Below are 26,757 nucleotides of genomic sequence, written 5' to 3'. Positions count from 1 at the left end.
GCTTGAAAGTGGTTGGATTGAATTATCTGAATGATTTAGTTTTCCATCCATTCCGCACAAGCTAAAATGCACTGGAACTGGGAAGAAGAGCTTGCAGGTGCCCAAAGTCATTCCGGCTCCAACGGCTGAACGTCTTTCTTTCTCCATCTCTCCCCACCCGGGAAAAGCTGAGTGTTCGTCCCTAAAAGCAAAGAGCCAGCCCAGGACCCCATACACCCGCCTGGCAACCAAGCCTACTTCGAGCCCAGAACCTCCCCGAGGGGCGGAGAAACTCGCCCCTCCGCCGACCCCTTCCACACCCGAACGAACCTGCCAGGGCTACAACCGAGCCTGGCACTGGAACCTGGGCGGCCACGGGGACAGAGAATCGAGGCTGAGATCCAGCCGGGCGCCCGCGCAGCTCGGTGCCCTGCCGCTAGTGCCCGCGCCTTGCGGGTCACACGGCTTGCTCGCGGGAGAAGCCCCAAGGCTCCCGGTGCACGGAGAGACGCCCGGGCTGGAGCGCCCCCGCGGTGCTGGCCACAGAGTTCTTCAGCTGCTTGATGACCACGAAGAGCAGGAGGAAAAGTAAGAAGAGCAGGAAGAAGAAGAGCGCCAGGTAGAGCAGAAAGTTGAGCTCCCACTCCATCCTGGAGGCGCCGGCGCTCGGTGGCAGTGCGCGCTCGGCGCGGAGAGCAGCTGCCGGGCAAGGCTTGCAGCCCGCTCGCCCACCTTCGGGTCTCCTCCGCCCGCTTACGGGCGCCCCACGTTGGGCGCCTACTCCGCGGTCCGTGCTCGGCCTCCCCCAGCTCAGAGGAAACGCGCCAAGGAGCTGGTTAACCCAGCTCCGCCTCTCCCAACAAGCACAAGAGCCTCGCGCTGCGCTGAGATCCTCTCCTGCGCTCTTGGGGACGTGAGAGGATTTTTCTAGGAGCGAATTTTGCGGGCGGGGACACCAAGGGAAGGGGTTATGGCTCAGTCTCCCAAGGGGTGTTGGGGCTGGTGTTTCGCAAACGCTATTAAGATCTCCACCCCAACATCCAGTGGGTATCTAGCCCCCCTCCCTTCCTAATTAATTTATTTTCCCCTGTCCTGGTTTTCCCAAAGGGAAAAGATGCGATGGCCCAGAAACCCAAAAGAATGAGAGGGAGCAGTGAAAGTGGGGTCTAAAGGGCTGAGAGGACTTAACGGTGCCAGAGGGAATTCCAGCTCAAGCTGCCTTGTCCTTCAGAGTTGCAGATGCGCTCAGTAGGGAGTGCTCTCTCTTCTAAGGACAACAAGTCATTTCGGAAAGCATTAAGAACAAAACGCATTTCAAAAGTAATATTGTACAAAGCTTCAGAACGCTGACTTGAAATTCAGTTTCCTTAGTTGGAAAGCAAAACCCAAACAACAATAAACAATTGCTTGAGAAGCTCCTTTAAGTCCCTAACTCCTCTCTGTATTTGATTAAGATTACCCATAGCCTATATGGTGCAGCTTGTAAAGAAACCCAGTTTATCTACTGCTGTGTAAAAAATTGCCCAAAACATAGTGGCTTAAGATGACACAAACATTAGTTCTCTCTCACAGTTTGAGACACTCTCACAGACTCAAGAGTTTGGTAGCACTTGGTGATTCTGGCCTGGGGTTTCTTATGAGGTTACAGTAGGGTGTCAGGCAAGGCCATAGTCACCTGAAGGTTTGAATGGAACCAGAGGATTCACTTCCAGGGTCGCTCACTTAGATGGCTGATAAGTAGTGTTGGCTCTTGCTGGGCACCCTCAGCTCTTTTCGATGTGGGCTGCTTGTGTGTCCTTACAACACTGGTCTGGCTTCCCCCAGAGAAAGTGACCCAAGAGAACAAGGGTTGGAGCATTCCCGGTAGCGCAGAAGCTCTGAACGCCCGGCCAGTGCCAGGAGTGACCTGGGTGTGGCTCTTGTTGCCTGCTGCTCAAGACATCCTTGATTCCTGTCCTTTTCCCAGATGTGGCTTTCCTGCCTCCCTTCCATTCTGTTGAGCTTCCCCTGATTTTCCAGTATATCTCCTTATTACAGCAAGGACGAGTGGTTACTGCCAACTTGCAGATGCAAATACTGATAAAGCATTAGTTACCAGCTTTGCATTTATTATGCACTCATAATCAATAAAGTGTTTGGTAGAAAAGGCATATGCCATTGGCACATTGCCATCCTGATAGCCAAGCTATCAAAGAATGGAAATTGAAACACAGAGAGGTTAAGTGACATGCGTAAAGCCACACAGCTAACAAGTGGCAAAACTGGGATATGAACCCAGGGAGTTTGGCTCCCAAGCCTTCACTCGCAGCCTCCATGATATACTGCCTCACAACGGAAAGTGCCCCTTTCCTGTGTATGACCATCAAATTAATGACCATATATTTTTTCTTTTGAGTGTTAAGCTTACAGAAAATAAAGTTCAAGAAACCCATACCTTCTGCTTACTTATATCTCAGCTCCTTCCTTTGAAATCTTTAAAACCAAAGTTTCAAATGAGTGAGTGTTTGCCTGTAGATGTTGAGAAAAGAGGTCAACAGATAAAAGTTTGGTGTCACCAAGCTCAAATCCATTTCAGCCTTCCTGACCATAGCTCTTTAAATTTTCCTTTTGTCTGAGCAGCTTAAATAGATTTATAAATCTAGTCACTCTCAACAGAATTTGTATTTAAAATAATGTTGCTACAACAACAACAAAATAACATTATATTTATGAGATGCTCCCAATGCTTTTTAGCTTCTCGTCATATTTATACACCTCATGAGATGGTCTGAATTTCAGTTTCTGTTATACAAATGACTCCGTAGATATAAGAGGCAATCTTTCTCTACCCAAGTATGTATATTAATGGAAATCCATGAAAGAAAATCCAAGCATTTTAAAAGGCAGAAAGGACAGTTTACTTTAGATAAGAGTTTGACTGGTTCAAGTATCTAAAAAGAAAGCCCCTGTGCCCAAACTGGTAAAGTAGATGGAGACTATTTTGTTACAATCCTATACCACTGCCATAAGGTTGACCCCATATATGCTTCCACTTAACACGGTGACTACTCATAGTCAGACTTTATGTATCTTTCAACTCCTCAGTCCCCTCCTCACAAGTCTCGAAGCAACTGGATATGGCCCCTTGAGCAGGTCCTGCCCTGTGGACAGCTATGGTGTAAATATCAGACCATCCCATTGTCTGTCCTCTTCCTCCTCACCCCCACCTCTGCTGGGAAGGAATCTTTGATCATAAAAAGCATCAAAACTATTTACGAAAAGTGATTAAGGGTAGCAATAGAAGACTTTGTCTTATAAATGTGCTTCCCTAAAGAGTCTGAATTCCTAAGAAAACACTAAAGGAAGGACTGTAAAATACTCGTGTCACCATCCCCAGGTGAAACCTACCTAGAGTGACCTGTTGGGGGTAACCTGCAGGATGGAAGCGGTTTCCCCAAGACAAGGGAAGGACAAAACTGCGAGACTAGGAAAAAGATGTCCAGGTATCTTTCTAAGACTAACTCAGTTTGGTCTGAAATGAACCCAAAAGAAATGGAAGAAATATTTTGCACCATGCTCTGGCCTCAAAATGTGCTGTTGACCATGATTACTAACACAGGGTTATTAAGTAACTGCACACCTTTCCAGGTGCTCTGGATCTTAAAAACTGGGTTACAGGTCGATGGCTTCTGCTTAGATGGAATCTCCTGTAAAGCATTCGTGCATGTGCTGAGGATGAAATCCATGCTCTAAGGAAGTTCCAGGCCCTAAGAAGCTCTGCCCTAGGTACTCAGGGCCTGAATCACCCCAGTGATCCTGGCAATTCTTAATGGCCCCAAATATCCCAGCCCAGATTATCCATGTCCCTCTGATACCCCAAATCCCTTGTTTCTTCCCCATACACAAATGTCCCACCATGTTCATTTCTAGGCAATACAAACAGGGCTTCCTTGGAATTGCCCCTTTTACATGCTTTATAACCCCTACAACACTCTAGGTCAGAATCAGAATATCTATGGGAATGCTTCCTGCTGTAGATGAGCAGAAAAGTGAGATGTTCTACCTCAGGGCGTCAAATTAAGTTAAACAACAGTTATTGTTAAGATCCTGATAACGGGATTTGCTTTCCACACCCTCACCTCTTTCATCTCTTTTCCTACTCCAGCCCAAAAGAATGACTTTAGCAGTTTTGCAATACTTACAAAATGAGATACTCTTCAAGAAATAAGTAAAATGTAAGTGACAAACTGCTTAAATCTCACATAACCATTTAGGAATTCCAGTGGGAAGGAAGGAAGGGAGGGAGGGAGGGAAATCTAAGGAAGAAATTTATTTGAGGGGTATGTGGGAGATCCTTCTATGTGGGTAGCCTTTGAAACCCAGAATTCACCACTAAGAATAAATCTAGACCCTGTCCTTGGTTTGGAATGTCTTAAAACACTACAGAAGATGCCCAAGTCCGTCCAATAGTGAAAAAAAATTAAGCGACAGATTGTGCTAACGTCCAAACAATATTTCTTTAATTTAGACTCTTTCCAGTAAGTTAGCAGTAACATTAAAAAATGTTGATGTGACTGTGGCTGACTCTAGACTTGATCAATATAATGTCATGTAACAAAATAAAAAATCTGAGCATTATTCAGCAATGTATCTTTTGTTTAGCACAACCTCAATAATGGCGGTAGTGAAACTGTCATTTCTAATGGAAGGTCTGCAAACTTCTGTATGAACTGATAATAATCAGAGCTGTGGACTTGCAGATGCCTGTGCATAAACGTAAGACTAAAATTATATTGCCACAAGGGAAAAAGAAATTGGAAAAATTAGAACTTGTCTGCAACCCATACTCCTTGTGAAATGCCAGCTTGTAAGATCTGGTGACCCCAGAAACTAGGACCTGTATTCCCCAATCTAGGATCCAAGCTGCCTTCTAGACATACACAGGCAAACTGGCAATGAACAGACCTGGGTCCTAGTACCAGCCCTACACACTCTACCTTATACTATACTGTGCAGTGATGGGAGTGTCTTGAGTCCTATGGCTTGGACATGTATCTTGGCTTTATCTCTTGTTATCTGGGTAAACTTGAACACCTTTGGTTGCCTAACCAAGCACCTCATCCATCTTTCTCCCTCATTAATACGATCCTGACTTAATTCAGGTATCTACCTCTTTCCCATGGGCCCCATGTGACTTAGAGGAAACTGTATTGGGGAAGTGCATCCAAGTGGTCTAAAAGTCATTCAGTTAATATGAGATTATATAAATATATATATATATATATATATATATATATATATATTTTGTTGTTGTTGTTGTTGTTCTAGAAGGGATACACGACATAAATTGACTTAATCTAATTAAAGAGAAGTATTATCTGTTTCCAAAGAATAAAACAAAACCACTGTAGGTATCTAAAGTAGGGAAATTGGTTAGACAGCTGTTGAATGAATACAAGAAACAGAGAAGGTAAGGTACTAAAAGATTATAATCCCCTGGACTAGAGGAGAAAAAAAGAAAATGGAATTACACAGAATTGATGGTCACTGTTACCCAAAGTTCACAATCGCTGTTACTCAGAGCCTGTAATCTCTGTTACCATAATTTATGTCCAAGACTTCTGGAAATTGCAAGCCTACAATAGACTCTGGAGTTCCAAAAGGGTTATATCAGACAGATGCTGCTGCCAGTGCAACCGTTATTTAGGTGGGGACACAAATTCCAAGTGACTGCTAATCCATCATCTCCCCAGAATCCTCCTTCTCTTTTTCTAATTGTGGTAAAACACACTTAAGATAAAATTTACCATCTTAAGTTCAGTGGTATTAAACACATTCATTATGTTGTACAACCCTCATGACATCCATCCTTAGAACTTCTTCATCCTGAAAAATTGAAACTCTGTACCCATTTCACAACAACTCCCCATTTCTTCCTTCCTCCAGTCCCTGGCAACCACCATTCTGCTTTCTTTCTCTAAGAATTTGACTACTCTAGGTTCCTTATATAAGTGCAGTCACACAGTATTTGTCCTTTTGTGACTGGCTTATTTCACTTACCAGAACGTCCTCAAGGTTCATCCCCACTGAAGCATGTGTTGGAATTTTCTTCCTTTGTAAGGCTGAGTAGTATTCTGTAATGGTTCATTTCATTTGTCAACTTTATTGGACATCCGGACATTTGGTCAAACATTATTCTGGGTGTATCTGTGAGGGTGTTTCTGGATGAGATTAACATTCAATCAACAGACTGAGTAAAGCAGATTGCCCTCACTAATTATTTTTTTAATAATAAATAATTCTCTATCTATCTATCTGTATTTTCTATCGGTTGTTTCTCTGGAGATCCTTATCTAATATGTATTTCATTGTATGTATATACTATTCTTGTAGATATCTTTTGAATAAAACAGGAGCTTTACCACATGATGTAATCATTAAAATAATTTACTTTGGTTATTGGTTGTAAGAAGACATACCTATATAACCCCTGAAGAGCTATTTCCTGCAGCATGTAAATATATTTAATGCAGAAGGCCACAATGCTATTTAACATATGTGAAAATTCTTTCTCCTTGAGATATCCTGTATCTAGAGAGATTATACAGTGGTTATGGTATCGGTTTGGTATTACTGACTCTGCAATATGCCATATCAGAGTGCCTGTTGTCATAAATACTAGTTAGAACCTAAGCAGAAACTCTACGTATCAGAATGAGAGATTCTAAAGCCTCAACTTGAAAATACATCTGGATATTCCTTTTGTGATCCAACAAAGATGGCCCACCCAAGCCTCCTTCTAGTTTTTGTGTCAGCTGCTGGAAGCCACTGTGAGTCCATCCAACAAATCTTCTCATCCTCCCCAGTGAAATCGTTACTTCAACTGGAGGCTTGACTTGGGACACACAAAGTGTCTTTTTTAGCTTTCTTTTAGTATAATATATCTCAGCATCTAAACAAAGACAAATGGCACCATAGAGGTAACAACCTTTAAAGCATTTTCTAAGAATTCAAAATACATAATTATAAATTCATCAATAAAGAGATTGTCCTTTATTTTCTGTGACCTGAAAAGCTTTGCAAAAAGAGAATGTTCAGGGTGTTTGTGAATTAGCAGTATTAGAATACTGGTACTGTCTTGAGGTTTCTTTTTGCACAATCACAAATACTGTTGGTGGAACTGAGTGATGCTATTATAGCAATTACTCAGTAATGAAGACGAATCTTTGTGTCATCTGAAGAAAATGCATATTCTTTGTAGGCTGTTGCACACCTGGCTCTCTGTGTGGCCCTTCATAATCATGATCTCTTCATGTGTTGTATGGCTAAGCTGGTGGGCTATGATTGAAACCTACACCACCAAGAATTTTCTTTCTCCACCCACCCCAGCTGGTGGTGGAACCATTTCACACCTATGAGAAAAGAGGAACACACAACTCAATACACAAAACTGAGCACCTGCTACCTACATATTTTTTTGGTTCTTTTCGTTTTCTTCTATCTTGTGTATTTTTTCAGATGAAAAAAAAAAAATCTATCCCAAGAAGAAAACAGCCATATATCAGTTTCATCATTTTGCTGATGCCTTAGCTATATTTGCCAGTATGATGCTTCCTCCTTCTTCTCCAGATTTCTTCAGAGTTTCTGATGTTGTGGAGAGAACACTAGTTGGAAACTTCAGAAGCCTAGATTCTCACCATCCCCTGCTAGCATGAGCCATAACATTAGGCATGTCTTTAACTTCTCTACGCGTCTGTTCCCTAAGTTAGGGGATTGAACATAATTATCTCCATGTCCCTTCTAGTTCCAAAATTCAAATGACTTATCATTTTTCCTGCCAAAACCAGGGGTGGTGGAAGAGTGAGAGTATCTGTGTGAATTGCTCCCAGCTGCCACAACGACAGGGTAGGCTTGGAACCCAGAGTGCCTTCTTTCTCGAAAGGAAAGCAATTTGTTCCCAGAAGGGCCTCTGACACATTAACAGAAGAGGTTAGTTAACTACTGCTCACCCACAGCCATGACATTTTTCCTTTGAGTAAGTAGAGTTATTCACATGTAACCTACATATCAGCTGCTCCCAAAAGCAACCACTATTTCACTATGTGCAAACCATAAGCAGCACTCAGCACAGCATGGGTTCCTCTAAAAGAGAAAATCATTCCACAAAGCATGACTGAGCATCACAGAATTTACTGAAGGGAGACAAAAGGGAGAATTTAGACCACAGAGCAAACAAATATCCATTAGACAGCTCTATTGCTCCCTAAGGCCCCGGCTGGCTGTTCAAGCAACTTCAAGCAACTTCAGGTGCTCTCTCCTTTTAACACTGTTTTCCCCAGCAAAGTTATTATTTTCTTTCCTTTGCCCTCTTTGTTATGCAGGAAACCTGAACACCAATCTGAGCTAGCTCCTACCAGTAGGTTATCAAATTGCATTTTAAATAAAATCGACCCCACCGATAAGGTATTCTACAAGCTTCCAAGAAGATATTCTCTCCCTAAGCACTACACATAACTCTTCAACTTCTCTGACCAAGCCCAAATCATTTCCAAGTAAGAAAAGTTTGAGAGAAAAGTCATATTAATAAGACCTCCCAGGTAGGCTGCTGAGGACAGGACTTCATGCACAGTGTAACTGTATGCACTATTTATATTCTCTTTCAGACTGGAATAAATAAAACTCCACTCTGGCTAAAATCAACAACACAGGAAACAACAGGTGTTGGTGAGGATGAGGTGAAAGGGGAACCCTCTTGCACTGTTGGTGGGAATGCAAACTGGTGCAGCCACTCTGGAAAACAGTATAGGATGTCCTCAAAAAGTTAAAGATAGGACTATCCTATGACCCAGCAATTGCACTACTAGGTATTTACCCCCAAAATACAAAAATGCTAATTCAAAGGATACATGCACCCCTACGTCTACAGCAGCATTACTTACAATAGTCAAGATACAGAAGCAGTCCACATGTCCATCGACTGATGAATGGAGATTTTATACACACACAAATATATAAATATATATAATATATCAGAATATTATTTTGCCATAAAAAGAATGAAATATTGTCATAGCAAAATAACCAACGAATCTTGGAACACTGAAAAAATAGAATAAAATAAAATTTTTAAAAAATGAAAAACCCAAAAAGAAATGGATGGAGCTAGAGAGCATTATGCTAAGTTAAACAGGCCAGTCAGAGAAAGACAAATATATGATTTCACTCACATGTAGAATTTAAGGAAAAAAAAACACAAATGAACAAAGGGAAGTTGGGGGAGAGAGAGAAGCAAACCAAGAAACAGATTTTTCACTATAGAGAACACACTGATGGTTCCCAGAGGGGGGGGTGAGTGGGGGGGATGGGTGAGGTAGGTGATGGGGATTAAGGAGCACACTTGTGATGAGCACCGGGTGTTGTATGGATTTGTTGAATCCCTACATTGTACACCTGAAACTAATACAACACTATATGTTAACCAACTGGAATTAAAATAAAAACTCAAAAATCAAACAAAAACAAGAAAAAAAACCTCCTCCATTGTACAAGCTTAGAAATGAAGCTTTCTATAACCCACCACCATAAGAAAATGGCTTTATCGTTTTCATCTAACTTTGAACAAAAATTGGTCTCATCTTAAAGATTAATACCAGAGAGTATTGAGCATTTTTGTTAGCAAGCACTTGACAATCCGTTATTTTATATCTTTTGTAACAACACAATAATCATTTCACAACAGTATTATAAATCTAGAACTGTTTGGTATTCACGCTTTTCTAAGAAGGTTTGCAGATTTTACTCTGTCAAAGAAATAATGTGACAACATTTGCTCTCAACTTCAACACAAGCAGAAAATTAAAGGACAATTGTTTGTCCATCACTCCATGATAAAGTATTGATAATCATGTTTGTGAAATAATTCATGCATAATAACAGTGTGTTCCTAAAAACTATTGTACACACTGCGATTTTTTTAAATACCATGAATTAAATTGTGAAGTAAGCCTGCAAAGATGTGGAAATTATACTCTTCAGTTAGTGAAATACATTAGGGATAAAATCTATGTTTTGTTCTGTGAGCTATTAAATGAAAAAGTCGAAAGCTTTTCTAAAGAAAAGTAAATGCCAAATTGTTTAAGCTTAGCACTATAGATACAACTTGTAAAATTTAATACTTATTTATCTGTATATCTAACATTAAAAAAAAAAAAAGAAAGAAATGGGCACTGCCTCATAGCAGAGTAAGTAAGTCCCTGGGCTGTAAAGGCATGCTGTTTGAATTAGTAAATCTTGGCTTCCATCCCAACCAGCATGTGACTTCAATCTTCTCTGACTCAACTGCCTTATCTTAAAAATGGAGGCCTCGACACTGGGTTGTTGTGAATGTTAAATGGATTAATGAAAGAGCTTAGAACATTGCCTAGAACATTGTAGGTGCTCAACAAAAGTTAACTATTATTCTCATTATTATTTCACAAGTCAGGATATTACACACCAATGATGGTGCTGATCTGTAGACCCTCTTGTAATTACACAAACTTGCTGTATGTTTCAATGCCTATCTCGCTAATCACATCTGTCCTTCTCTAGATCATGTTTCTACTATTAAATTTATAGGGATATTTTTTAATGTTCAAATTTTTGATACATTCAGAATTTAATTTTTGATGAGGTGTAAGGCAGAGATTCATCCTTATTTTTTCCATATGACTACCTTGTTTCCCCAAAACCATTTTTTTCCCAATGAATACCCATCTTTCCTACATTTTTCTTTTTCTTATCTATTCACTCTCCCATAACCTTAGGCCAGAGGTCTTCAAACTAGGTTTCAGATACAACTGAAGGTATATGAAGACTTTCTAAGGAGCTTATAAGCATGGTTAGTTTTATGGCTTTGTCCCAATATTCAACTTCCATGTACTTTTTCCTAAAATCATCTGTCAGTCATCAGAGGTTTCTTTTTTATTGGATTTTTTAGATGAATTTTAGATATACAACAAAATTAGGTAGAAAGTACAGAGTTTCCATATGCCCTCTGTCCCTACATACATACAGCCTCCCCAACTATCAACCTCTTTCACCAGTGTTACATTTGTTATAGTTGATGAACCTACATTGACCTACACCATTATCACCCAACCATAATTGTCACCATAGTTGACATCAGAGTTCACTCTTAGTGGTGTACATTCTATGGGTTTTAACACACATGTAAGGACATGTATTCACCATTATGATGGTAAGTAGTTTCATTGCCCTAAAAGTCCCCTGCTCTGCCTGTTCTTGTCTCCCTCCCCAAGAATCCCTGGCAGTCACTTATCTTTTTACCGGCTTCACAGTTTTTCCAATAATAAAGCATGTAGCCTTTTCAGATTGGGTTCTTTCATTTGGTAATATGTCAAGGGTCTCTTCATACTCCTCTTTCTAAATTTCCTCCCATTTTTAGCCAGACTTATCTCCTACCTATTCCTAATCTTAATATTACATATTGCCAAATTCAGAAATAATCCTTTAAATAATTTCTTTAATCAAGACACCATAATACATCCTCCCCCAACCATCTCATTAAGAGATCTATTTCCAAAGACCTTTTCTTTATAGGTGACAAGAAACAAAAACCCTTTGTCTGCTGACTGGGTTCTGTGGCTTGCTCTCCTTACCCCATCAGGCAGCCCAGCAATGAACCAGCTCAAAAAATTACAGTGGTGAGGCTTCTAACTGATGCCAGTCTTGGCTCCAACTTCTTCGCTTTTTTACGAAAGTCATCCTACCCCTGGGAAGCCCCTATTTTTACATAGTCAAATAAGGGATCCCTGCCCCTTTCCAATGCCTTGGGTGAAGTCCTAGGCCTAAACACCTCTCATTGCTGGATATTGAGAGATCCTGTATGCTCTTCTGCTGGCTCTTAGATATGAGACTTCCCAATAAATTTGCTCTATGCCTCCTCTGTGTGTTGTTTGGAATATTTGTGCCAACTAATAATCATGTAATCATTGTTTATCAAAATTCGTAATTTATGCTGCTCTAATCCAATTTTACTTGTTTATAATGATAAGCAATCCAAAACAAAATGTTTTACATATATGGTCATGGGATACATATTTGATGGGAAGAAGCATGATAAAATCGCTGATAAAAGACTTCCAACATAAAAGCTTATTAGAGTAGGAGAAAAGCCGATACAGAAGTAAAATAGGAAGTTGAAAGAGGAAAAAAAAAAACATGAAATTACTGTTAGTTTGTTTATTAATGTTTTAAATGGATGTTGATGGGTTCAAATCACTGTGGATCTTACATTTCTATTGAAGAGTGATACCATAGCTTTATTTTAAAATATAGATATTTGCAGTATGCTATAAACAACATCTTTGGCTGCTATTTAAATTTATGATAAAAAATTTTTAAATGTCAATTTAAAATAATTAGCAGAAATACAGTTTTTTCCAAAACACTGTTAGGGGGATTATGATAAAAAAAAGACCTTAAAAAAATCCTAGACTGCTTATTTTTTTACATCCCAACCACCTCCTCCTCCCACCTCAAACTTGTTTGCAATTGTTCAGGTATTTCTAGGTGTGTGTGTGTGTCTAGTTATCTCACAAGTGTCAGCCATACGCAGTTCTTCACTACCTAAATTTATTTTGGCTGTTCCATGATGACTTTCATCATTACTCATACTAATGACATATATTTATAGACCAATTAACAGGGCAATTTCACATACATAATCTAATTTGACCCCAACTACAGTCTTCAATTTAGAACAAAGTGCTTTCTGCAAAGTGCACAAATTCAATTCCACCAATGTGAAGAGACATAAGCAGAGCTTCCCGAATTGCTTTCAAAGATGATCATACATACTCTACGTCCAAAAAGTCATTTGGAGTTCTTTTCAAATTTAGTGACATCAATGCTGTTCATTCAAATATATTTTGTTGTTTTTCCAGAAGATTTTAGAAAAAAAAAATCGTAAAAGAGTGATCTGGGGGTGGCTTGGTTTTATTGTTATATCACAAAAATCTAGATCTGGAAAGTATGTTAATAAAACTATGTTGACAAACAACTTGTTCAGGATAGATTCACAATCAAAACCACATAGAGATCTCTCATAAATCACAAAAGGTTTTTAAAAGTCTAATTGTGGGGCACCTGGGTGGCTCAATGGGTTAAGCCACTGCCTTTGGCTCAAGTCATGATCTCAGGGTCCTGGGATCTAGCCCCGCATCAGGCTCTCTGCTCAGCAGGGAGCCTGCTTCCCTCTCACTCTCTCTGCCTACTTGTGATCTCTTTCTGTCAAATAAATAAATAAAATATTTAAAAAAAAAAGATTTAAAAGTCTAATCGTACATGCCCTGTCTCAGGCACTGAGTGAAGAGATAAAAACACTTGGTATTAACTCTGTAACTGTATTGCCCACAGTTTATCCTTTATGCATTAGACAATGTTACAAATGATAAAAAATGTATCCCCATCTTTAAAGAATTTTTATTTTCTGCTTAAGGACATACTAAACTGAGAGATCAAAGAAATAGGTAACAATTACAGGGCAGAATATGGAAAAGAATTATATAATTTAATATTGTATTATCACAGTGATGTGGACAAGCCAAATGAGGTGGGATTAGTAAAATAATACTGAGATAAGCATTTATTTCAAGGCGTTGTAGTTGGTTTCCTTTGGACCCACTGCTTGTTATTGGGCTGCCAAACAAACAGTAAAAAAAAAAAAAAAAAAGACTGCAAGTGGGTGGGTAGAACAAAAAGGCAAAGGCTCAAACAGTGCCCATTTCCAAGGAGCACTGGGGAAAAAAAAGCAGTGAGGAAGATGCCTGCAGAGATGTGACACTTACCGGCAGTTCTACATGGAGGGCCTGTAAGAGGTGAACTGAAGTTAAGGAGTCAATATACTAAACACTAATATTTCATTTCTCCTACCAGGAGATCGCTCATTCATATTTAGACATATTTTCAAGGGATCATATGTGGAAAATGGAACTACTTCATCTGCTTTGGCAAACCCAGTGGATCCCTGGAGTTCTACCAACATGTTTCTCTGAAACTCAAGGAGCCCTTTTCTGGCTCTGAAGTCACAGAAGAGTCTTGCAGTTCTAATGGGTTGCTTTTTTTGTGCCAAGGCTGCGTGGTCATAGAGGTGCTAGGAGCCCTGTGCTAGTTCCTAAACCCCCTATGTGGAGTCAGAGTGCACCTATGAACAAAGCCCACCTTGGCTTCATTAGAAGTTTATCACTGAGTGTGAGGTACACAGTTCCTCAAGCATGGCAACCTTACCTTACCTATAATTCACTTAATACAGATTGTGACCACTGCCTCCCTCCCCCACACAGAGTAGCCCCTAGCATGTTGCATCTCTGAGGGCAGGTTCTCCAACACTTATTTCCCACCCCCTCATTGGAAATGGGCTTGCGTGGTTCCCTTTGCCTCTTTGTTCTATCCACCCACCCCCAGCTACTCTCTCTTGGCAGCTGGAAAGGACCTGGCACTCCCGATGTAACTACTGACAACTTTCTGCTTTGCCAAATTGGGTTCTGACACTACGCTCTGCTGCCAAGGGCCCTGCCTCGCTCCAGCTGTTCCCTTATTTTTTCCCCAGTAGTGTGACACCCACAGTGAGGGGTAGGGAAGAATGCATCTCCCAGCACCCCGGTTTCTCTCCTGGGCTCCACAGAAAGCTCTTAAGAACCCAACACAACCATGTGCTTCTGAGCACAGGGTTTTTACAGAGCTTGGGCTAATCAAAAAGGATGGTTAGCTTTGTGCTTTGGGACAGAATAAAGCTTATTAGCTGGTGTCACAAGTCTTGAGCCAAAATAGACATCATAGCCTGCAGGGAGCAGCCACAGGGTGACAAGGCTGCTTTCTAAGACTTTAGGTAGACATAAGCCAGAAGCTTGAGGCTGCCCCTGGCACAAATTGCTAGACAGACCTCATATCTCTCCCTGCTTTTTGTCTATGGCACATAGAGCAGCTCCACAAAAGTCAGGGGGGAAAAAACCCCCCTACTCTAAATACATGCACTGGTTTAAGTTCCATATAACTCCTGCTAGTGCTTATTGCTATAGATTAATTTTTACACAAAGTTAATCAACTGGCTTATAGTTCCTTCAGGATGAAGCTGCAAGTGTTGCCATTTAAAAGCATGCCATCAGCATATATCCTGATCACCTTCTCTGTGAAAAGCAGAGCTTCAAAATGCCTGCTCAAAATCTGATTACCAAAATATTGACTAATCTTTTACAGAAAAATAGAAATGCACTGAGCAGCTTGTGAGAGACAATTTGGTTGGCTAAATATGTTGCAAGTTTTTTGGGATTCTGTAAAGATTCCCAATTCTGAACAAATTTCTTCATGCATCTTAAAGTAATGGCCTGGATCTATGAAACTTGGTACTTGGCCTCACCTCAACTGACTTTAGTATCCTTCATATTATTGTAGATGATGAAAACACCATCTGTCCTTCCTGAGAAGGCTTTGAAACTATTTTGAATAAAGGAGGGTAGTTTCATTGAAATTTTACATTATTTATAAAATGTTGGCAAAGGCTTTGAAAAATAATTTTATTTAACAGTTTCTCATAAAAAGGATGCATGGTTATTTTTAAGAAATGGTATTTTCTAACTTGAAGACTTTTAAAACTTGTTTTAGAGAACCTGAAGCCTCAAACCTAAAGTCTGTCATCATCATGTTTGTGGTATTTTTATGCGAAATATGATTAGTAATGTATTTTATTAGACACAGTGAGCACTCACAGCTCCCCTTCCAAAGAGAGGAAAGCATCAAATTAATAAATGCCTTACCTTCTCCAAGTTGCCTTATCTGTTTAGGCACCAAAATCCTCATCTACTTAGGGTTGTTGGGAAAAGGGTATGTTTGGAAATTGCTTTGAACGGTGCCTGGAATGCAGCAGGAATGCAAATGTGACTGGGAAGATTACTCTTGCTCTGTAGTACAATATAGGCTTGTGGTACCAGGTAAATATGCTTCCATTTTCATCCTAGTCTTGCTTTTCTCTCATTTATTCAATATTTACTAAGTATCTGCCACGTTTTAGGCCCAGGTGCAGTGGATAAAAAAGTGAAACACATTCTCCTCATGGAACTTCAGGAGTGACACAGACAGAAAAACAGACCACTTTAAATTCATGCCATAAATGTTCTAGAAGCACAGAGTGGGGACTCCAGCCAGTCTGGGGTTTCAGGAAATACTTGTTTTTAAAAAACATTTTATTTATTTATTTATTTACTTGCTTATTTATTTATTTATTTATCAGAGAGAAGGGGAGAGAGAGAAAGAGGGAGAAGCAGCCTCCTCACTGAGCAAGACGCTCTATGCGGGACTTGATCCCAGCACCTTGGGATCATGACCTGAGCCGAAGGCAGATGCTTACTCTACTGAGCCACCTAGGGGTCCCTCAGGAAAGACTTCTTTCTGAAACATGAAGAATGGTTAGGAGTTGGCCAGATAGAAAAGGTGGAAAAAAGTATTTCAGGCAGAGAGAATCCCAATACAAATGCTTGGAGGTGAGTGAGAACTTGTTGCCTTTGAGTAATTGAAAATAATGCAATAAAGTTGGAAGATTAGATTTTAAAAAAAGTGTTTACAGATAGAACTAGGAAAATAGAGACTAAATTAGAGAAGGTATTGTAACCATGTGGGAGAGTTTGGAATTTACCTTAAAGTAATGTGAAGTCACAGAAGGGCTGTAAGTTAAACAACATAGTGGTTTTGTGTTTTAGAAGCATCACACATAATGTGGAAAGTGAAGTGGAAGAAGGCAAGATTAAAGACTGCCAGGTTAAGTCGGTAGCCAAAACAGTAATTTAGAGAAAAGACAATAGTGACTTGAATCGTGCTCATGATGATGGGTCTGGAAAAAACAAATAGATGAGGTGTTTCTCAAGTAGCCTCAGTTGGACTTGGTGAGTTAGGAGATGGGGTGGGTGTGCTAAGGAAGGAGTCAAGAATGACACCCTGAGGTACTGGCTACAGAGGTGCTGCCATTCAATAGAGAGAATATAAGGAAAAACAAGTTTGGGAAGAGAGGTAATGAGTTCAGTTGTGGACACAGTGAATTTGAAATGTCCACAGAACATCTAGAGAAATCCAGAAGAAATCCAGAAGAGGTCTGGATTTAGGTCCGAAATCCCACAGTATCTTTGGGAGTAATCAGCACACAGCTGGTAATTGAAACCAGGAAAGTGGGAAACCAGAAAGAGTGTAAAAAGAGAGAAATTTTCTGCAGAATTCAATGATACACTGACACTTGAGAGATGAACTGAAGAAGAGGAATCCCCAAAAGGGACTAAAAAGGACTAGTCATAAAAGGTAGAAGAATCAGGAGAATTAGAACTCATGGAAGTCAAGAGGGGGGAAAAAGGTATTTCAAGAAGGTCACTAAAGTCATAGGGAAAAAAGCATCTCAAGAAGAAAAAATGATATCAAATGATGCAGAAAAATCAAGCAAGACACTCAATTTTCATTGGTTTTAACAATAAGAAGTAGAAGTCACTCTAAATGCACGCACACACACACACACACACACACAGAATGCGTGCATATACACCCACTCACGTGGACTTTCAATTCTCAACTAACAGATTACTGTTCCTCTGAGATCCACCAGTCTGCTCTGTCCTGTTTTCCCTCTCTTACCACCCCCATCCTTTGTAGTTGTACTACAACTCATCCTCAGCTCTCAGCAGACCAAACTAGAGGAGGAAAGAGAACAGCGGTTGAGGTGCAACCTGGGGTTCCATGACCAAGGCCAAACCCATGTCAGTGGTGCCCTGATTCCAACTGTTGTACCAAAACTTCCCCATGGAAGCAACTTAATACTACCATTTTAAGTGTAGATTGTAGAAATAAAATACAATTTGACGAACTTAAATTTTGAAGTTTAATTCTCATCTCCTAACAATGCCATTGACTTTTAGAAAATTTAAGAAGGGAGACCCATGCACTAGCCATTTCAGTATTTCAGAAATTTTACTAGTAGCTTTTGCTTTTAGACAATATCATCTACAGAGAAAATAAAGGTATGTGTAACTTAATTTCTTTGCTATATTTAAGTAACCAGAAACTTTTTATTAAGAAAGAAATGCAGTTGAAAAGTTTTGCTGCAAAGAAAATGACTGACCTATTTTCAAGGTCCAACTGTAACTCAGAAATTCAAATGTATAAAATACCTAATTGGTCAAGAGGTTCTATGTACAAAAATTTTACATTTTTATTTTTTCTTTACTCCTTTAAAACATATGGTTTAGTTAAGAGAAATAGGATTTATTTAGATAGCAGAAGAATGTCAGATTATATGACTCATATCCTACCTAAATTTTCCTGTTGGAAAATTTCCTCTAACAGATGAGTAATCTAATTTTATGCTGGATCAGCCCCACAATCTGATACAGTTACGGGTTTGAAATAGAAGTGATTTGCTAGTTGTATGATTCAAATGCTTTTCTAGTATAATGCAGTCATCTCATTACTTTAACAAAAAATTGAAACTATGCAGAAAATTTCTAATGGTCTTCATCACTAATGAAGTATGCCAGTAATGTAAACCAGATTTTCATCTTGAAGAGAACTAGAAGTTCCCCAAGTTCCAAAAATGCAAAGAAGGCAAATATGTAAATGATGGGCTTGACACTGATTGCAAGCAAAATTCTAAAATAGATTCTCAAACAGATGGTCTGTGGGCATTTAGAAACATAAGAGGTGACCATCAGGAGCCAGCATGGGCTCAGTACAAACAAATTTTGCCAGGTAATCCAATAGGGTTATTAGACTATACTGGATTTGCAAAGTTGATGTAATAAATACAAGATTACCTAAAAATGTGAAAAATAATTGAATTATTCAGCCATAATAAAGTATGCAGATAGTCTATTTACTGTGACTTTGCACAATTAATCATTCAACAAATATTTATAGAGCACTTACTGTCTTGCACCGTGAGTGCTTACACATAACCTCTTATGGAGGCAGGAGAGTTTAAGGGTTTTAAGCACACAGACTTGGAGCCACACAGAATCCATTCAAATCCTGACTCTGTCACTGAAATGGCTGTGTCACCTTGAAAAACTCAATTGATCTCTGCCTCAATTTGCTCATTTGTAAAATGGGGGTGATAGTAACTACTTATAGAGGGATTGTGAAGATTAAATGAGCTCATGTATGTAAACATCTTAGAAAAGTGCCTCGCACATAATAAATGCTGTAAGAGTGGCAGCTGTAACAACTCCAGTTTAGAGAGGTAAGACGATGTGTCCAACACACCACTGTTTCACCAAGCCAGGATCTAAACCCAAGGCTGCCCGATGCCCTGAAACACTATAAAAATTACATTTTAGAAAATGTGTGACTTTCTTAGATGATTTCTAAGAATCCTTAACACATACTTAATGAATTATTAACAATGTATACCAAATGTGTCTGGGAAGCTGGTTCTGGGTTCCTGTGCTAAAACTCTCCTAGAGGCCAGAAAAGCTATTAGGAAATTGGGCTTGCATATTTGAAGGCTAGATCCCTCACCTTATAAAAGGCAGAGCATTATACCTCCAGAGAGCGATACATGTTGACCTTATTTAATGACAAATAAATATTGTAATAGAGGAAACTTATTAAGAACAGTAGCTTATGCGGGGCCCCTGGGTGGCTCAGTTGTTAAAGCATTTGCCCTCAGCTCAGGTCATGATCCCAAGGTCCTGGGATCAAGCCCCACATCGAGCCCCGCATTGGGCTTCCTGCTCAGCGGGAAGCCGGCTTCTGCCTCTCCCACTCTGCTGCTTGTGTTCCCCTCTCTCACTGAGTCTCTTTCTGTCATATAAATAAAATCTTTTTTAAAAAGTAGCTAATGTTTATTATTGCTAAGTACGGGCTGAGGCCTGTTCTAAGTACTTTTCACACGTTATTTAACCCTCATCCTCAAGACCACTTTATGAGTGTGTGATTATTAGCCTCATTTGTTTTTTTTTTTAAAACAGAGGTTTATAACTTGCCCAAGGTCACCCAGCTAATAAGTTACAGAGTTGGAATTTAAGCCTGGAGGTCAGCGCTGGAGCCTAGGCTTTTAAAATCCCCTTTCATAAAACTATGTTCAGCTGTGTATGGTACATGCCCCAGAACCTCAAAGAAAGCCCTCTTACAGCCCCTCTTACAGCCTATTTGGTTATTTGGAATACCAAAGTCCACTTAATAATTCATTCCTCACATTTCCAGATTTCCTTGAATGCCTACTCATTAGAGAGGCTCCTTCCTGATTATGTTATCTGCCACTCTCTCACACCCCAAACTGGTTTTACTGTTCTTTTATCGCTTGTCTATTATCAGGCATTATTCATTTGCTTTTTTGTTGATGATTTTACTGTCCACTTGTCTCTATAACACAAGCTCCAAGGGACTTTGTCTATTTTTCTCACTACATGATTCCAGCACTTGGAATAGAGCCTGGCACAGCATGCTCACAAAAAAATATGTATATAAATGACTGAATTCTTTCAGGTTCTTATTTGCTATACAATCTGATTTTTATTAGCAGTATCAGAAATTAAAATTAAAGAAAAATGCCACCATCAGACATAATTCACATTTCAGCTTTCCTTTCCAGTCCCTGTTTATAAACAGATACTGGTATTTCTTTTTATAGATACGTACTCATCACAGAGATTCCAACACGCATTTACCTTTTCAGATAACATTATTGGATCAGATAAAAAAAATTCATTACTGAATGGATTATTTCTTGTCATTGACTTTCAACAAACTACATGGTCAGGCTCAGTTTTTTGTTTTAAGTAAGAGCAAAGTCAGACAAGACTTTTCTATCTGAACATTAGAAATCATTTTTCCATACATTTTATATTGCCAGAGATAAAAATTACAGTTGTAATATAGCAATACTAACTAACTTAACTAAATTAAGCAAGATTTTTCAGATACAAACCATGCTTTCCTTTCAGTTAACTTCTTAAAGATCATCAAAAAAAGCACACTTCAGTGATAAAGAATTAGCATTTATGTGCCACAAATTCCTTCACAAAATATTTTAGCAACACTTTGATAAACTCAGAAGATGTAAAAACTGTTAAATACAGATTTTCTTTGCACTATCAACAAGTTGAGAATAGGTCAGTGGAAATATGAAATCCAGAAGTAATGTTCACCTAAGAGTTTGTGCTAGAAATTGCATTAGCTGTCTATTGCTACTTAGCAGCTTAAACAATAAATGTTTGTTTATCCTAGTTTCTGAGTCAGGAATCCAGGCACATCTCAGTTGGGTCTGCTGAAGGCTGCTATGGAGATGGAAGCCAGAGCTGGGGTCTTATCTGAAAGCTCAACGTGGGAAGGATCTTTTTCCAAGCTCACTTACGTGATCATTGCAAGTATTTAACTCCATTTGGGCTGTGGATTGTGGGCCTCAATATCTATATGGCTGTTGGTTGGAGGATATCCTTACTTCCTTGCCATGTGGGGCCCCCACCCTCCAAGACAAAAACATGCATCATCACAGCCAACAGAGGAGTAAAACCTCTAGGGAGATGAAAGTTACATTCTCTTGTAATCTAATCACAAAATTATCACCCTCTCAATGTTGAGGAAGTCTACTGATTTGAGGCAAGTCACTTAAAGGGAGTGAACTATGCAGGCCCTGAATATCAGGAGGTGGGGATCACTGGGGGCCATCTTTGAGGCTGCCTATCATTGAAGTACTATTTCAAAAATAATACTTCATTGCTTATTTTTTTTTAAGATTTATTTACTTGAGAGAGAGGGGAAGAGAAAGAGAATACCAGAGGGGAGAGGGCCAGAGGAAGAGGGAAAAACAGACTACCTGCTGAACAGGAGACGATGACCTGAGCTGAAGTAGGACAAGTAGGACATTTAACAGAGTGAGCCACCCAAGCAGCCCTACTTTATTGCTTGTTAAAGAGACTTGCCAACATGAAACCACCTTCTCGCTTTGGCTTTCGGCTATTACCTCTTGATGTCACCATCATCTGGTTTTCTCCCACTTCTGCTGACACTGCTGCTTCTGAAACAATCTAAGCCTTCCTTCCTGGGCCACTTTAGGAAGAGGTAAACAAAGTTAGAACAAGAGTAAAGTAGAAATTTTTCCTCTTAAGTCATTAATTTGAATAAGGATTTGATCAATGATATAGGGATAGCATCCATGGGGTTTAGGGCTAAAGGTTGTACAAGTGACATATTCTCTGAGAGCCTCTCCATCAAGAAACAACACCACTTTTGCACACAGAAGTTCTCCTATTGCTTATTAATAAAAGTTAAATTACAATCTTACTTTTGTCTGTATGCAAGCTTTGAGATTATAGTTGGCTCTCATCATGTCTCTTTGCATTAATGAGCCCTACTTCATGGTTGTACATCTAATTGCATGTCGAGTCTAAGCACAAGAAATTGAGTTTGGGTAATTTAATAGTAGCTTTCTTCTCTAAGTACAGTTAACCTTTGAACAATGTAGGGGTTAGGGGCAATGACCCTCCCCCCCCCCAGTGTTAAAAATCTGAGTGTAACTTTTGACTTCCCCCCAAAACTTAACTACTAATAGCTTCATTTTTTTTTAACTTTACCCATTTATTTGAGAGAGAGAGGTCAAGAGAGAGAACATGAGTGGGGTTGAGGTGGGAGAGAGGGAGAAGCAGGCTCCCTGCCCAGCAGGAAGCCCAATGCAGGGCTCCATCTCAGGACCCCTAGATCATGACCAGAGCGGAAGGTAGATGCCCAAGTGACTGAGCTACCCAGGCACCCCCTTAACTACTAACAGCTTACTGATAACCAGAAACCTTACTGATAACATAATATGATTATGTTATCATATCATATCATATTATGTTATCAGCAAATAAATATATTAAATAAATAAATAAAATATTAAACGTATTTTATATGTTATGTGCGTGATATACTGTATTCTTACAACAAAATAAGCTCGAGATAAGAAAACATTAGGAAAACACATTTATTGTACTGTATCATAGTTATCAGGAAAAAAATTCCATAAAAGTGGACCCATACAGTTCAAACCCATGTTATTCAAGGGTCAGCTGTAGCTGTCAATATAATTGAAAGAGGAAAGTTAAGATCCTCACAGGGAAAGAAAATAATTTGTCTTAGTGTTAGGATGAAGATCATACACTTGGCACAGAAATGGATTCCCATTTATAAGCAGCAGCACGGGTAGTGTTTATAAATAGTCTCTTGAGACAGACTGCCTGCAAATGAGTCCTGGTTTTATGATTTACTAGCTGTGTCACCCTAGGCAAATCACTTAATCTCTCTGTGTCTTGGGTTTCTCCATCTGTGAAACAGAGATAATAATTTAACCTACCTCACAGGATAGTTATTAGGATTAATATTTATAAGTGCTTAAATCAAGACCTGGTACATAGTGTTATATGCATCTTTGTTAAATAGAAGAATTTTTTAAAGTTTTGACTTCATGTGACTTCCAGTTTCTGGTCTAGCACACAGTTATCTTGGAAATGGTCATTCCTGTCCACATGAAAAGAAAAAAGCTGAAGAAACTAATGACAACTTTTCTTAGTTCTGTCACAGAAGTGAGGTCACAGAACAAACCACTGCCACAAAACCTGGAGAGACAGACAGGCAGTAAGGAGAACCACAACTCAACAGAAGAGACACTCACATACAGAAACCTCTTCAGCAACCTCCGTGGTTAAACCCCTAAGCTGTAATGAACTAATTGCTGGAGTTCAATGCAGATAAATTTGAGAGCTAGAAACTCCAGTTGGGGGTCACTCTAGGATGACTCCCACTCTTTCGTGTGTTTTACCTCCAGAAGCCCTACTAGGCTCTCATAGTGAAAATTGGGGGGTGGGGGGAGTCTTCTCATGCTTCTGGCAAGGGGAGGGGAACAGTAGCCATTTTGACATAGGGCCAGAACATTCTGTTATTCTTAATAAGGCCTGCCATCAAGAGAAACTATGTCACCAGAGCCCAAGAGATGGGGTTTTACCAGAGCCCAACAGACCTGGGGGAAAAGAAGGACCCATCTTCATTCCCCACTAGTTTTCCTTTCTTACCTAAAGATGTGGGGTGAGAAACTGAGAACCATTTGTAAAATGTCAGCCTGGGGGCCCAGGCTCACTAAAAGGCTGAGACCAAATCATAGGACTACAGAATGCTTCCCCTTCCCCATACCACCGAACATTAAGGGGCTATGTATTCCAGTTCCTTTAATCCAGTACATGAAGTATGGTTTTCAACAATAAGTTACACGGCATACTAACAGGCAAAAATATAGTTTGAAGAGACAAAGCAAACATCAGAACCTGTCTCAGATATGGCAAGAATGTTGGAATGATTAGGCCAGGAATTTAAAATAACTATAATTACTATGCTAAGGGCTCAAATGGAAAAAGTAGACAACACTTGAAAGAACACACGAGATAATCTAGATGACCTTGGGTTTGGAGATGATGACTCTTTAGATACAATGCCAAAGACATAATCCAAAAAAGAAACATTGACAAGTTAGACTTCATTGGAATTAAAACTTCTGCTATATGGGGGCATCTGGGTGACTCAGTGGATTAAGTCTCTGCCTTCAGCTTAGGTCATGATCTCACGGTCCTGAGATTGAGCCCTGCATCAGGCTCTCTGCTTGGCGGGGAGCCTCCTTCTCCCCCTCCCCCTGCCTGCCTCTCAGCCTACTTATGATTTCTGTCAAATAAATAAAATAAAATCTTAAAAAACCCCCAAAACTTCTGTTACATTAAAGACATTGTCAATAGAATGAGAAGACAAGTCACTGAGAGAAAACAGTGCAAAACACATATTTATCATCCAATGTGGAAATTCGTAAGGCCTGGCTAGGTAAGATTTAATAAATATATGCCTCCCTGGGTGATATTAATTGAAAAGAAAAGAAGGAGTGTCTGGAAAACTGGGCCTCTTTTGAGGTTTCTGGGCTGAAAACAGCTGGATCTTTGTCATGGCTCAATGCACTCATGCAGGTAGTAAACACTTACAAAAAACATTTATCTTTGGTGGTCATGTACTTCCTGACTGCACAGGTGACATGAGTATAGCTTGTTCTAATCACACGCTACTACTTATGTTACTGTCTTGATTATTAAAGCTTCACACTTCTTGTTTTATTTCCTTGATGTATTGATCACGGTCATAATAAAAGTGGAGGCAGAGCTGGCTTGGGACCTTTCACCACTAGAACATCTGGTCCCTATGCCTTCTCCTTTCTCCTAATAAGGTGTGTGGAGTAAGCTTTTCATTTGCCATCTCAGGATTTGCTGGCCAAACCCAACAACCCAAAATTTACAAAGAATTATTTAAAAAAAATTTTTTTAGAAAGAACTCTTAAAACTCAAGAATAAGAAAATATACAACTCGATTTAAAAAGGGAAATGATCTGGACACCTCTTCAAAGATTTGTAAATGACAAATAAGCATATATATTTCCTCAACATACGTTAATATCATATGCCATTAAGGAATCACAAATTAAAATAACAAGATACCACCATACAGGGGCGCCTGGGTGGCTCAGTGGATTAAGCCGCTGCCTTCGGCTCAGGTCATGATCTCAGGGTCCTGGGATCGGGTCCCGCATCGAGCTCTCTGCTCGGCAGGGAGCTTGCTTCCCTCTCTCTCTCTCTCTGGCTGCCTCTCTGTCTACTTGTGATTTCTCTCTGTCAAATAAATAAATCTTAAAAAAAAAAAAAAGATACCACCATACACTGATTAGAATGGTCAAAATATCAAACACTGACAACAGCAAATGGTACAGATATAGAGCAACAAGATCTTTCATTCATTGTTGGTTGGAATGCAAAATGGTACAGCCACTCTGGAATACAGTCTGACAGGTTTCTTAAAATCCCGAACATATTCTTACCATATGATCCAGCAATTGTGTGCTTTGGTATTTATCCAAATGAGTTGAAAAACGGATGTCCACACAAAAATCTTCATGTGAATGTTTACAGAAGTTTTCTTCATAATTATCAAAACTTGGAAGCAACCAAGATGTCCACTAAGTGAATGGATAGAGAAATTATGGTACATCCATACAATGGAATATTACTCAGTGATAAAATGAGTTATCAAGCCACAAAAAGACATGGAAGAACCTTAAATGCATATTGCTAAGGCAAAGAAGCCAATCTGAAAAGGCAACATGCTTTTTAATTCCAACTATATGACCTTCTGGAAAAGACAAAACTGCAGAGGCAGTGAAAGGATTAGTGGTTACCACTGGCTGGGGAGAGGGAGGGATGAACAGGTGGAGCACAGGTGATTTTTAGGGCAGTGAAACTATTTTGTATAACTAATAGCAAATATATGTCATTCTACATTTGACCAAACCCACAGAATGTGCACCACTGAGAGAAAACCCTACACTATGGACCTTGGGTGATAATGATGTGTCCATGTTGGTTCCTCAATCGTAATAAATGTAACATACTGATTGGGGATGTTGATGGTGGGGAAAGCTGCATGTATGTGGTGGGGTTGGGAAGAAGGGTATATAGGAACTTTGTATTTTCCACTCAATTTTGCTGTGCTCGTAAACATGTGTCTATTAACTTTTAAAAATCTATGCTGCTAAAAAATTTAAAAAAAAATAAAAATCTATGTGTTGAGATATAACTCAGGTTTAGATGGTAATTGAAAGTTCTCCTTCTGTAAAATCAGTGAAGAGCAAGTTGGAAATCATTGTATGGAAGCGAAACCTTGCTGGCACCAATCACACTGTCTAGCACATATTAGGAGCTATGTAATTCC

At 39.5% G+C, this 26,757-nt stretch overlaps 1 protein-coding gene and 1 long non-coding RNA gene across 18 annotated transcripts in view; both read right to left on the bottom strand.

The window, feature by feature from the left end:
- The window catches only part of LOC309862657, a 36,825-nt gene that overhangs the window by 5,762 nt on the left and 4,306 nt on the right, over positions 1-26,757 (bottom strand). For 9 of the 17 annotated variants that reach the window (XR_014310627.1, XR_014310628.1, XR_014310629.1 and 6 more), the window contains exons 2-4: positions 25,868-26,005; positions 21,953-22,038; positions 6,019-6,179 (exon numbers count right to left, since the gene is read on the bottom strand). This is a non-coding gene — a long non-coding RNA (uncharacterized lncRNA). The remainder of the gene's footprint in view (positions 1-6,018; positions 6,180-21,952; positions 22,039-25,867; positions 26,006-26,757) is intronic. The other 8 variants (XR_014310635.1, XR_014310636.1, XR_014310637.1 and 5 more) reach the window with 3 other exon arrangements.
- SMIM43 (small integral membrane protein 43) lies at positions 312-1,020 on the bottom strand. The gene has a single exon (XM_082726788.1). The coding sequence runs from the start codon at positions 626-628 to the stop codon at positions 437-439; it is 192 nt and encodes a 63-aa protein (XP_082582914.1). The 5' UTR covers positions 629-1,020; the 3' UTR covers positions 312-436.

Source organism: Mustela nivalis (genome assembly GCF_964662115.1).
Source record: "Mustela nivalis genome assembly, chromosome: 4".
NCBI classification, from domain to species: Eukaryota; Metazoa; Chordata; class Mammalia; order Carnivora; family Mustelidae; genus Mustela; species Mustela nivalis.
The sequence above is the reverse complement of the archived record's forward strand: the minus strand, read 5'-3'. Positions and strand labels throughout refer to the sequence as shown.

Excerpts from the sequence above, each read along its gene's own strand:
- SMIM43 (XM_082726788.1), bottom strand. The coding sequence starts at position 628 with ATGGAGTGGGAGCTCAACTTTCTGCTCTACCTGGCGCTCTTCTTCTTC.